This window comes from Passer montanus, unplaced genomic scaffold (genome assembly GCF_014805655.1).
Source record: "Passer montanus isolate IOZ18808 unplaced genomic scaffold, ASM1480565v1 scaffold196, whole genome shotgun sequence".
NCBI lineage: Eukaryota > Metazoa > Chordata > Aves > Passeriformes > Passeridae > Passer > Passer montanus.
This window is the reverse complement of record NW_024366547.1, coordinates 50,336-63,344: the sequence shown is the minus strand read 5'-3', so window position 1 is coordinate 63,344 and position 13,009 is coordinate 50,336. Positions and strand designations below refer to the sequence as shown.

The 13,009-nt window shown below is 50.4% G+C and overlaps 1 protein-coding gene across 1 annotated transcript; it reads right to left on the bottom strand.

The window, feature by feature from the left end:
- Positions 1–504: 504 nt before the first annotated feature.
- PLA2G12B (phospholipase A2 group XIIB) lies at positions 505–12,966 on the bottom strand. Its single transcript, XM_039706720.1, has 4 exons — positions 11,610–12,966; positions 7,280–7,356; positions 5,993–6,158; positions 505–3,691 (listed from the first exon to the last, which is right to left on the bottom strand). Exons 1-4 carry the CDS (start codon positions 12,070–12,072, stop codon positions 3,573–3,575), a joined length of 825 nt encoding a protein of 274 aa, XP_039562654.1. The 5' UTR covers positions 12,073–12,966; the 3' UTR covers positions 505–3,572.
- Between the last annotated feature and the right edge of the window lie 43 nt (positions 12,967–13,009).

Below are 13,009 nucleotides of genomic sequence, written 5' to 3'. Positions count from 1 at the left end.
CCTGGTGACAGGAGACACGGCAGCGCTGTCTGAGTGGCTGTGGCAGGGGACACAATTACTGGTGATGGTGGTGGCATCGTGGTTGTCAGGAATCTTTTTGGGCTGTCAAGCTCCTTCTGAAGAAATTATAATGGATTTTATCAGCTCAGGCTCCTCTGGGCTTCATTGAGCTGTGTGTTAAAGGATTAGGGTGTGGGGAAGGGAGGAAGGACAGCCAGCAGTGAAGGACACTGTGGGACAGGCAGGGCTGGAGGATGAGGAGAAGGATCCATCTCCACTGCAGTTCCCAAGGTTTTCTACAAGAAGCTCCTCAGTGTGCAGCTCTGTCCTGCGAGCTCGGAGGTCTGCTGGAAGCCCCCCAACCTTCATCACCTGTGTCCTGCTTTGCTTGGAGCAGCCAAATTACTGCAAAAGCCAAAATTTGCTGCTGCTCTCAAATAGAAAGGGAAATCCATTTGAAGGGACCATTTAGAAGGGAGTCACAAGTCACCTCAAACATTTGAGTCTATTTCACAGATTTATTTGTTCTGGCAAGTGATATTCCAGTGAGGAATGAACTTTTAATGGCTGAGAGTTTAATAATTTGTTCTAATAGCTTCATGGCTGCTTTTTCAATCTTGGAAATACATATGTGTGTGTGTGTTAGAGAAAACAAAAATATTTCTGTGATGATAAGTAAGTATAAATGGAAAGATACTTTCACTTTTCCTGTGTTATCCAACCATATATGAAAGAAAAAGAAAGGAAAAAGGCTTCTCCTAGGATTGCTGTTCTGCTGATACACATCTGCATTAGGACCACAGGGGCAGTTTCCCACTGTCACTTCTTTGTTCAGACAGCCTCCACTAAATATATTTGTTTTGATAAAACAAGAGCTGGGAAATGAAATTAATTATCTGGTGCCTTCTGGAGAATCAACTGGTCTTGTTTGTTTATACAGAAGGGATGGGGGGGAGTGATGGAGGCAGAAGCTCCTTTCCTGGCTTAGTTCAGTTATTGTGCACATTATTTCGTTTTTCCTGATGAATTCATGTGAAGCAGCTTTTCCACTCTGCAGCTGAAAACAATCCTGCCAATGCACAAAGTCCAGAGGAAGCCACGGGATGAGCAAAGCCGTGTCTTTGTGTCCAGAGCAGGGTGGAATTGAAGATGACCCAAGGTTCATGCAGCAACCTGGAGAATCCTGTGATAGCTGCTTCCATGGCTGTTCATCACTGGACAGCAGGAGTGGCACGGAGGGGAAGCAGTTTTTAGTTTGGTTGCAGTTTTACTGGGTTCATGCATTGGTTTGCTCCTGCACAGGATTATCTGGTGCTTTGCCAGAGTCACTGCCACCACTTGAAAGTTCAAGTATTTCCTCATAGAGCTGCTGGTGGGATTTTTCAGATTAGCACAGTGAAAAATGAACTTATTCAGTAGCTGGCCTGCTTGCAGCAGTCTCTAGGGTTTTGGGATGAATGGTGGTCTGAAAGCAGGGAGAAAGGATGATTTATGTTAGCGATGTCTCCAGCACATCAGTGGCTGGGAACAGAGACTTTGTTCAGAACCCTTTGATTTCTCCAGTGTATGGCATCACCTGCCAGCAGTTGCTTGGCTTTAATCTGCTATCACTTGAACTATAAGATAATTGATATATTTGCCATGCAGTCGGCGATTGAACATAGACAATAGAGCTATTTTAACTTCTTTTTTGTCATTTAATCATAGGAGTAGGTTCACATTTAAACTGGCCACAGGCACGGTTTCACCAACAAAATATAAAGTTTGGGCAGTGTTCTGGAATGAGGAATGTTTCCTTCCCATCCCTATCCAAAAGTAGGTGTTTCCTAGCTGGATAATCAAGGTTGTCTGTCCAGCCTCATGCTCTGACAGAGCAGCAAACCTCGGCAGTGCAGAATTCCCTGTCCAGTGGCATGAGCCCAGCTAGGAAAGGCTGTCATTACATCTGAGCAGTGTTGAAGTCCTCTGTGATGGAAAACATCCCAGTACACCTCACGCAGTCACGTCCATTTTCCTGGTCTGGGTGCCAGGGGGCTCTTGTTGTTCCAGCCCGCTTGGGGCCAGCTGAACATCTCATTGCTGTTCACTGTAAGGCAAAGATGACTGGCAGGAACAGGAATACAGGGCTTAAATAATTTATAGCTCCATGCATACATTTTAAACCCATTTAAACTGGAAGAAAAGCAACCAAGACAGACTCTTTCCACTCTTGTTAAATCACCCTTTTGCAGCCTTAACTTCTCTGTGGCAGATGGAAGAACATAACCATAAATATGTTTGCAGGAGCCGTTGAAATATTTACGTGGCATGGCACGCACACACCCAGCAGCAACATCCTTCCAACAAGAAACCCAGCTCAAAGCTGCCTGCCAATGTTCTGTGGAGGCAAAATGCCATGCACAACTTTAAATTCTGGTTTTGCATGCAACAAAAGCTCCCCATAACAGATGGGAGTATTAACCACATTTTAGAAGCAATGATGTCTGAGGCTGCTGATAGCAGCCCCACAGAGGTAGCACATAAATCCTGTCACCTGACAGATAAGGCTCCAGAATTTGGAATATCTCATCCAAGGCCACTGTGAGCCTCCTGTTTCGCTTGTGCAAGAGATGGAGGTGGATATCCAGCCATTTTGTGTGAAAAGGGATCCTGAGGGCAAAGCTTTGTTAAATGCTATAGGAGAAAAGTAATTAAATAGATGTGGATGACGCTGGCAAAGAAAAGTGGCTTCCTCTCCTGAGAGTGGGGGAAGAGGGCTGTGATTTCACATCTGATTAATGGTGGGCTTTGGTCCTGAATATCAATGCTGTACCACAAACACCTCAAGCCCTTCTCTTTAACTCATGCTTAAGATTTCTCCAGATGTCCTAAATCAGGTCCACCAAGTATTTAAATATGCAGGGTTGTCAGGGTGTGTAATGACAGGATGGAAAGTGTCAGGTGTGGGTGTGAGCAATGTACTGAAAGCAAATTACCCCTCTTCAGTCTGTCACCAGCGGTGCAAAAACGTACATAGCATATCCATGGACTGGGAATTTCACAGGGCTTGCAGAAACCTACTGCCTTGCACTGCAAATTAGAGAGTTACAGGGTGGGGGGAGGCAATAGTGTGTATTTAAGGTAAGTTCCATGTTTATAAGCAGCATTGCATCCTGCTTGCTTTGGAGAGAACTGGCTTGGGATCCTGTGGGCTTGGGAAGGGGCGCTGTGGAGCTGCATCTGCAGCAGGCAGCAGGCACGGCTGCCCTGTGTCCATGGGCTGGCTCTGCCTGCCCTGCCCTGCCCAGCCTCGAGGCTGCCATGGATGTGTGCCTTGGCCCAGGTGCCCATCCCAGGGGCTGACAGGAGTCACTGTGCTGCAGAGGGGCGCTGGCAGCAGCCCAGGTGCCCATCCCAGGGGCTGGCAGGAGTCACTGTGCTGCAGAGGGTCCATCGCAGGGGCTGCCAGGAGTCTCTGTGCTGCAGAGGGGTGCTGGCAGCAGCCCTGGTGCCCATCCCAGGGGCTGACAGGAGTCTCTGTGCTGCATAGGAGCGCTGGCAGTGGCTCACAGACACCGGGTGGCTGCTCCTCCTCACAGCTCGTCGCGCTCCTCCTCGCTGCAAATGCAGGCGCTCCGCTGGCTGTTCATGAAGGGCCGGCAGCCCAGGGTCCAGACAGCGTTGAACACTGTGTCTGCCATGGATTCACAGGCTGTGGAGAAGGACACGGTGGCCAGGTAAGGACAGGCAACCCCGAGCAGCCCAGCCCCAGCCCTGCACTCAGCTCTGTGGGGTTTGCCATTGGAAGCGTGGGCTGTCGTCTTTTCTCTCTGAGAACTGCATTTTTATAAAGCCCGAGGCTCCCTTCTCTCTTCTTATCGATGCAGGGTAACTCCAATGTAGGGAATAATGTATAGAGAATAAAATAGGGGAAAAAATAGGGAATTTCTAACTCCATGATTTAGAAAGCTGAACAATTGCTTTATTAAGCTGTACTATATTACACTAATAGTATACTAAAACTATATTAAAGAAATACTATACTACAAAGATACTAAAGAAAAACCTGTGACTATCTCCAGACAGTCACAACACACGTAGATCCAATTGGTCAAAGAATCAAAACAACCTTCACCAGTGCCTAATTAACAAATCACTTCAGGTAAACAATCTCCATAACACATTCCACATGTGCAAAACAACAAGAGCAGTGAATAGAGATAAGAATTGTTTTCTCTTCTTCTCTTTGTGCTTCTCACTGCCTTGCCCAGGAAAAATCCTTGGGAAAAATTGTACCTGCTGCTCTTTGTGAAGAGAGCTGTGGCCACATCTTCTCCTCAGGGTGGCACTAAATCTCTCTCCCCCCTAAACTCCTTTCTTGCCTCTTGGAGGCCCTACTGGTTGATGGATCATCTGGGGCTCTGCAAACAGCACTGTTTACCAAACAGATTTCCCAGGAGGCCTCCACATTACTCCTTCTCCTCTCAATTCTGCCTATAGCCACTATTACCCACCCTTTCTGGGCTTTTGTGGGAGTTGTGATGCCAGCTGCCAGCCAGCATGAAAAACCCTACAGCAGCTGGAGCAGCTGACTGCCTGACTACTGGTCCCTCCTCACCTCAAAAAACAACCCTGAAAGTGCTTGTCAGTAAACAAATAGGTTAATAGTAAATCTTTAGGGTTATTTACTGGCACTAACACTGATTGCTAAGCATAATGAAGTTGGGAAAGCCTTGCCTTTGGGACTGTTTTCTTCTATCTCAGCCTGTCCAAACACCTCAGAGCTCCTGTTCCCTTAGGAGGCTGCTCAGCTGGCAGGCACTGGAGAGGCTGTGGTGAGTCAGTGGGAAAACCAAGGCTTTGGATGCCAGATGAGAGCTGGGGTGGCTGTGGAGGAGGACTGTGACAGGAGGTGCTCAGAGCAGCCCTGGAGACAGGATCTGTAGAGCCCAAGGTGAGGGGAGGATGGCTCAGAGGTTCATTGGTGTTACCTGTGCCTCCTACAGCAGCCAGGACAGAGATGCTGGAGGAATCTACTCCTGCCTGGCAAAGGTGGCTTGGCTCAGCCCAGGAGTGTGGGCTCTGCTCCACCTTAACTGCCTAGGATCTGGGTTTGCTTTGCTGCTGCAAGCAGAGAGCAAGAAGGAAGCATATGAAAAAGTGGAAAATCTGAAGAGATGGGAAGAAGTTGGCTGCATGAGGAGTTGTTGATAAGGGTGACCATGAAAGACTGGCTGTGCTCAGCCTGTAGCATGTTTGTCTCAGTCCATGTCTTTGATTTCTCTTGCTGGCCTGGGCAGATTCATTTATCTGTGACCAGGTAGGAAGCCATCTGCAGACATCTACTGGTGTCATGCAGACTTCCCATGTGTCCTGATCAGGCTGCACCTTTGGTAAACAAATGCATACTTAAGGATACCTTAGAGCAGGACATCAGCAGAGGTTACCGAAAAAGCTCTTCTCAGACTTGCAGGCTGAGGCTTTTTAAATTAGGCAAAACCAGGGTGGCACTTGAGCTCCTGGCATATCGCTAGAACTTGCTAGCACTTCTGAGCTATCCAGAGCTGCCTGCAGTGGCTCAGCCACCACCCAGCCTGGTGTGTCCCTGGTGCCATCATCATCTCTTATCTGTGACCAAATCCCTGAGAGCTCTGTCCTTGGCTCTCTCTGTTTTGCTGGCCCCTGGCCACGTACAGGTTTCAGTGTGTGCTTCACTGGCCCTGGAAGGCATGCTGGTATCCCATGAAGGTGTTTGAACTGTCTGGGAGTGCCTCCAAGTTTTGAAGGAATTATTTCCAGGGTTGTTTGTGGTTTTTTTCACACATTGTAATGTTTTCTAAATGTAAATAACCGTAGATCTCCAGCCTTGGGGACAGAGGTGTGTGACAGAGGGGGCAGATCTCTTGTGTTCCCACCCACCTGTGACAAGTGCAGGACAGAGATGCTGCAGAGTTTTGCTTCTTTTTGGCAAGGAAGGGGCTCCCTGCACAGGGGGTGTGAGGCAGGATCCTACCTTGCACCTTGGAGACGAAGCCCAGGCTGCGCTTGAGGTCGGAGCAGATGGAGTGGAGGCACCAGCGGAACTTGGCGTCGCAGCGGTACTTGTTGGCCCCACAGGTGTCATAGCAAATGTCCAGCTGGTTACAGCACTTGGTCATGGCAGGGATGCCCAGGTCTAGCTGGGGAAAGAGAAAAGAGGTGTCCCTTGGCTGGGTCCTGGCCTCAGCTCACACAGCTGTGACCAGGTGAGGTGCTGCCGAGCCCAGCTGGCTCCTCTTCCAGAAGCTATTCCTGAGAGCCAGGCAGCAGGAGGAATGTAAAGAAGGGTGAGGGAGCAGCCCAGTGGTGTCAGTGGTGCAGGCTCAGTGTGGGCTACATCACATTCTCTTTTCCTCTCTGTGTCCCAGGGAATCAACGTCTGGCAGAGAGGTGGGAAACAGCCCCTTCGTGACCATTTTCTAGTTCTCATTTGTCAGAGAGCTCCATGTCCTTGCCACCAGTGGCAAAGGCCTCTTCTCTCTTTTCCTCTTTTTCCCACAACCTGACAAGGTCTTGCTTTTTGGCCTAATAAACATGTCACAAGTATTTTAACGTCTTATTTCTCAGAGATATATTTGAGGCCAAGGACCAGCACAGCATGGTCAGGGGAGTTCTGCTCTCTGTAAGCTTAGCTGGGGGTGATGGGGCAGAAGACCTGTCTCCTGGAGAGACTGGACTTGTTAGCTTCTTATGAATTATTCATCTTTTTGCCCTTCCTCATGTAAAATTTAGGAGATGAATTGTTCCTTCATCGCACTTGTGATTGCCTGGGTACAGAAATGGTACCACAGAAATGCCCACAAGGTTTTCAGTGAAATAGAGTTTCAGGAATTAAACCCAACATGGAAAAATGGGCTGCAGAGAGAGGGGTTGTCAGAGCAGGAATCTGCCTAATTGCTGCAGACTCCATGGGCAGCAATAATGCATGAGCTAAATAGGAATCCCTGCTCTGAGAGCCTCCTGGGAAGGCTTTTCCTGTGATTCCAATATGTTCATTAATTGCCTTTAAGATAACGAGCAGGTTCAGTATTAAAGCCTCTCATTCAGTGCTTTGCAGAGGCAAAAAATGTGGGAAGAGGTGGAGGGGCAGGTGTGGAGGATGCACTCAGGAGTTGCTGTGTGCACATGGGTTATTGTCACCGAGCTGCCCAGCACAGCCCATCCCATCCTTTTCCTTGCTCAGAATGATGAGCTGGTGATGTGATGGAGAGCTGCATCCTGTGGGATTGGTGAGTGGGACAGTGCATACAATTTCAGGTACCTTGAGCCCCAGAAAATGGGAGCTACAGCCGTTGGGTTCTTGGGGTTTGTAGTGAGGCCGTGGCATGGGAGCCTTCCCTGGGAAAGAAAAGACAGGATAAATGTTAGGAAATCTTGTTCTTCCCAAGACTGGGTCCAAAAAGCAAGGCTCCATTTTGGTCTCCATCCCCAAACACTACTTGCTAGCTCAGCAAGGGGGTTTATTTCTATCCTCAGTTCATTCTTGGACTGTTGGTGTGCTGTGGATGTCCCCCAGACTGCACCAGACCTTGCATGTCTGATCTTGCTCTGAGCAGGTCTTCTCGGTCCATTTTCTGCCCATGGTGATGCACTGCCACGTTTTGCAAAATTATTTATATTTCTTTAATCTCTGCACCTTCCTCAGCCTGCTTCTTAATATGCATAAAGGAGCAAGAACTCCCTCTGTGAATAATTATTTACCCAATGCAGGAGGAGTCCAGCTCACAGCCAGCTCTAGCAGTACCTTCCAGCAGCATTTAATCTGATTTTTATAGGGGAACCTGTTCAGTGCTCGACCACCCTCTGGGGGAAGAACCTTTTCCTGATATCCAACCTAACCCTGCTTCAACACAGCTCCAGCCATTCCCTGGGTCCTGTCCCTGCTCTGGGAAAACATAAACTGTGGGAATGCTCCAACAAAAACTCATGTGAGCTGGGCCTTCTGAAGCCTGTCACATCAAGGGTTAAGTTTCTGCTTCCCTGAGCAAGGCTAGAGAATTTATATAGACATAAAATGGATCTAATTCAGCCCTTCAAGGCAGGGTTGGGTTCTTTTAAACTCCATTTCCACTTCTTGCTTCTTGTCAGCACGAGGAATTATTTAAGACACTTTTCCCATTTTTCTGTTCAGGTACCTAAAATGCCAGTGGTTAATTCAACCATAAATCTGCTGTGCCCTTGGGAAGGCCTTGCAGCCAGAAGCCTCAGAGGGACTTACGTAGGAGTGCTCCCAGCACCTCTCAATTAAACTTTGCCAGAGCTGTTTTGCTTAAATAACAGATTTGCTACAAATAAATAACAAACTGAAATGCTGTCCAGCTGTGAGATGCCAACAGGCAATCTTCCCCTTCCAAAAGAGCCTTGATGGTTTTTTGGAAGGGAGTGGGAGCTGGGACTCAGAATTCAGATGTTCCTGAACTGATGCAGGAGGCAGAGGAAAGTTCAAAATCCGCTGTGGGTTTTGCAGGATGGAGTCAAATTTGAGTGACTTGCTTGTAATACTGGTTGTAAAAATTCTGTTCCTGCAGCACACTGGCAATGAATGGGATAAGATGGCAAGTCTGAGTGAGATTTTTGGGGATGTGGAGATCATAGCATCATAGAATGGCTTGGGTTGGATGGGACCTTTAAGATAATCCAGTTATCCAGTTCTACCTGCATTATCCAGTTCCCAGCCAAAAATAGCTGTGTTTCCAGATCTTTAATTCAGCTGAAGCCACAGCTATTATAATATTCTAGAAAGCTGTCCTGAGGAAAAAAAACCTCACATAAATAAGGATTGTGCTGATCCACAAAACATCAAACAGGATAAGCCCTCATAGGAAACCTGTCCCCTCCCCTCTGCAAAACAGAGCTTTAAAACTTATAAAGTGCCCCTTTGTACTCTTTCTCAGCTAGGTCAAGTGCAAGGCACCACAATTAACCTCTCTTCCACATCTTGTTTTGTAGGTAACAGGAAAGCAAAACCAAAACAGGAATATCAGGCCTTCCTGCCTCTCTACAAGCATTGACTCAGTGCTCCTGTTATCATTTATTGCTTGCCCATCCTCACAGACAAGAAGATAGATTTCAGGCCACTGCCTTGTTGCCACAGCCCTAGAACTGAAGTTGAGTTTCCCTGATGCATTTTAATTCCCCCAGGCTGTTGTAGCTGTTCCAAGAGGCTGGAAAGCAGCCAGCTGGCTGGAGCAGCTGCTGGCAGTGCAGGAGGTCTCAGGCACTGCAGTGCTGGGACACTGGCAGGGGGAGTGAGTGTATTTTTGGGTGAAGGGATGGTCTAAAGGCTTCTTGCACTTTTGGGTGGTCCATTGTTGTTTGTGTGCCCCAGGCAGGCAGGCTTTGAGCAGAGGTGCCTGCACACACCCAGCTTTGTGTGCCCTGTTGGAGAGAGCCTGGCTTTGAAGGCTCTTCTCCCACAGCCTGGAGGTGCCCCCTCATCTTAAGCCCTGCAGGACCAAATGCTGAGCAGAGCAGTGAAGTCTTGCCTGGCCAGGAGGAAGCTGCAAGGGCTTCACTCCCAGCTCAGGCTGTTTGTTTCCCTGAGATGCCCAGTGAGACTTTGTAAGCAGGAGTATATTTGCCAGTAAATGCTAGTGTAACCCTAATGTCCTGATTTAAGGGACTCATCCATCAAGTTGGCTGTTTTCAGACCTCAGTAGCTGCTGAAAAATCAGGAGAGTCTTACAGCTGGAACAGCACGTGCTCAGCTGAAGATGGATGTGGCAATCACAGGTGAGTCCTGACCTTTACTGTGACAAAATAAGCTATTATTGGTATCTATTGGCTGAAATGAAAGTAAGTAGAAGGAATAATTTTTGTTTCATGCCTGGGGAGAAAAAGCAACCAGGCTCTGATTCAGCACAAAGATGGTTTGTGTTCATCCTTCTGAGCAAGGACTGGATCTCACTGGTTTGGGACCATCCTGGCATCCTCTCCTCTCACAGTTTGCAATGTCTGTGTCAGAGATTAGCAAGGACAAATGGTGCTGGAAGGGTCCAGCAAGCCCCTTGGAGCCACGTGGGCAGCATTTCAGTAGTGTCCTCCTTCAGGCAGTGATTAATGAGCTGTTCAGCAGAGGATGAGAACTGGGCTAGCGATGGGCTTGTTTTCCTTTCTAGGTAAAACACTGTTCCTGTAAGCTCCTGGGATGTGAGCAGGGATTTGTGCTGCTCTCTGGAGATGCTTTTCACAAGGACAGGCAGGGAGAGCCCTCTGGATGTGTCCAAAAGCAGTAACTCCTGCATGGTGTGGTGAGTCCTGAGGCTCCCTGAAACCTGCTCTGAGTACCAGCATTGCCTCAGGCACACTGCAGTCCCAGCTTCCCAGTTTCCCACTGCCAGGGGTTTCAGTCTCTACATTAAGGAGGGCAAGTCCCAGGAGGTCTATGGGAACTATACAGACTGAGACAGAGTCAGTGGGGTCTCCCCAAAGCATTGAGTCTGTCCATGAAAAACAATGCTCTGGGGAGGAGAGGGGTTGAAATCCCTCTGTGCTCACAAGCATCTTTCCCAGGTGGTCACTAGGGGTGTGGGGTGAAGCTGTGGCTGGGCAGGCTGAGGTGACAGGACAAGATGTTGCTGTGGGACAGTTGTAGGAGGCTGAGGAGAGGATACAATCTGTGGGAAAACTCCTGGGGGGTTCCTAAGCAGGTTGTTCCCACAGGTACCCTGGTGAGGGCCAGTGCTGCCTGTGGCACTGTCACCCCACAGACTGTGCACCTCGTCTCCTGCCCTGCCCCCCCTGAGATGTCACCCCCTTCATCCTGCCCCCAGGAGAAGCCAAACTAACCCTTTTTGGTAAACCACCAAAAAGTGAAGTCCAAAGCAAGCAGGAGCTGCCTCCTTCTGCATTGAGCACTAAAGGTTCCTCCTGGTGACGTGTGGTTTGTCCCGCTGTTATCTCTCCTCCTGCAGCCCTCGGCAGTGGCCAGCTCACAGCTGCTGGATAAGGACACTCCGAAGGTTGCTGAGATTAGGGAAGCTGGCTCAGCGTCCCTTCCTTGTGCTGTGCCAGGCAGCAGGCAGCCCGGGTACTGTGTGCCCTCACAGCCCGGTACCGTGTGCCCTCACAGCCGGGTGCTGTGTGCCCTCACAGCCGGGTACTGTGTGCCCTCACAGCCCCAGGTACTGTGTGCCCTCACACCTTGCTGAGATTAGGGAAGCTGGCTCAGCGTCCCTTCCCTGTGCTGTGCCAGGCAACAGGCAGCCCGGGTACTGTATGCCCTCACAGCCAGGTACTGTGTGCCCCCCCAGCCGGGTACTGTGTGCCCTCACAGCCAGGTACTGTGTGCCCTCACAGCCCAGTACTGTGTGCCCTCCCAGACCGGGTGCTGTGTGCCCTCACAGCCGGGTACTGAGTGTCCTGGCAGAGAAGGCTGCATCCATCCTCCCCTGCTGTCCTGTGTGCTCTCCTTGGAGAGCTGGCTGCTCGTGGGGAAGGGGGATCAGTGTCCCTGTGCTGGCGCTGGCACAGGAGTTGTGACCCTCGGCACTGCCGGGGGCAGCTCCTGGGTAGGAGGAGCTGCTCGTGGCCGCAGGGAGGGAGAGGGAAAGAGGGGAAAGGGCGAGGAGAGAGGAGTGAGGTTCACTTACCATATCGACAGCGGTACTGACAGACTCCATTTTTCCCCCCAAGCAGTTCCAAGAAGGAGTCGAAGTAGCTGTTCACCGTCTCGAAGCCATCCCGGATGGTGTCGATGCCCCAGTCGGAGTAGGATGACACTGCCTGGGGGTCCTGCTGGCCGGGGCTGCCGGGCGCTGCCTCCTCGGAGCCGTGCCCCAGGCGCAGGGCGAGGCACAGGAGCGCTGCCCGCAGCAGCAGCCGCATGCTGCAGGCCGAGCCCGCGCCGGGCAGGCCCAGGGCAGCGGCGGCGGCGGGGATGAGCTGCTCGGGCAGGAGGCAGTGGCACCGCTCTGCCTGGACTTTAAACGCTGCCCGGGGAGCCGGCGTGAGGTCACGGCAGCCGGGAGCAAAGTGCAGCGCCGAGATAGGGAGCGAGTTCAGCTCCCGGAGCTGGGAGTTTGCACAATCCCGCTGGGACAGCTCGGTCCCCATGGCTGCAGCTCCCCAGGAGGGACCCCTCCCTCACCCCAGGGCACTGCACTCCCTCCCCAGCCCACTGGGACATGAAGAGTATTTCTCTGTCCAACATTTCTGCTGCTCAGGCAGGCTGAGGAGCACCCCTTGCCTTTTCCCCAGGCCTCCTGGGCACAGGGAGGGGTGGGATGAGAGCTTCACCCAGCCTGCCTGCTGGCTGTATTGCTCCTAGCAAATCCCAAGGGCCCACGGAGCCTCAGAGAGGTTGATCCAGCAGCTTGGAGAAGTTTGGGACAAGCACTACATTCAGGGCAATTCCTTGGCATCACCTCCAGTTCCAGGATCAGTGTGGTAAGTGAGTACTGCCTTTGATGTGGCTGATGTTATAGGGCTGCTTGTTACAGCTCCTGTGCAATGTAAATTAAACGTGCAGCACAGGTGACCCAGGAGGAAAGGCTGGCGCTGAGACCTGAGCCAGGGTTGTGGGGCAGCTGCAGCTCCTGGCTCTGGATGGGACAGGCCTGCCTGGACCCAGGGGCCTGCTCAGCTGGTGGAGGGTTCAAAATTGCTCATTAAAAAGAGAGCAACCAAATTAACACCAACAGCAAAAGATAGAGCGAACCACTCACAAAGAATAGAGAAGGGAAATGGTGTGGGAAGGTTCTGGCTGCTTTTAGAAAGCTTTTCACATGTGCCCCAGCACAGCACTGCCTCTCAGGAGGAGCTGGGCTGCAGGCATTTCAAATCTGTGCCAAACACAAATGCAAATTGTGGCATTTTATTGTTTTGCAGGAGGTTTAGCCCTGTTGCATTGCTGCTTCTGAAGGGCCAGAGCTCCGTGGCGTTGTCTGTGTCTCTGCACATGGCCCTGGGTGATGAGCTCCAGACATGGGATAAGGAGGAGGAACCACAGCCAAGTCTTAGACAGGTAAGTCAGAGACAGGTTTTCTTAGAC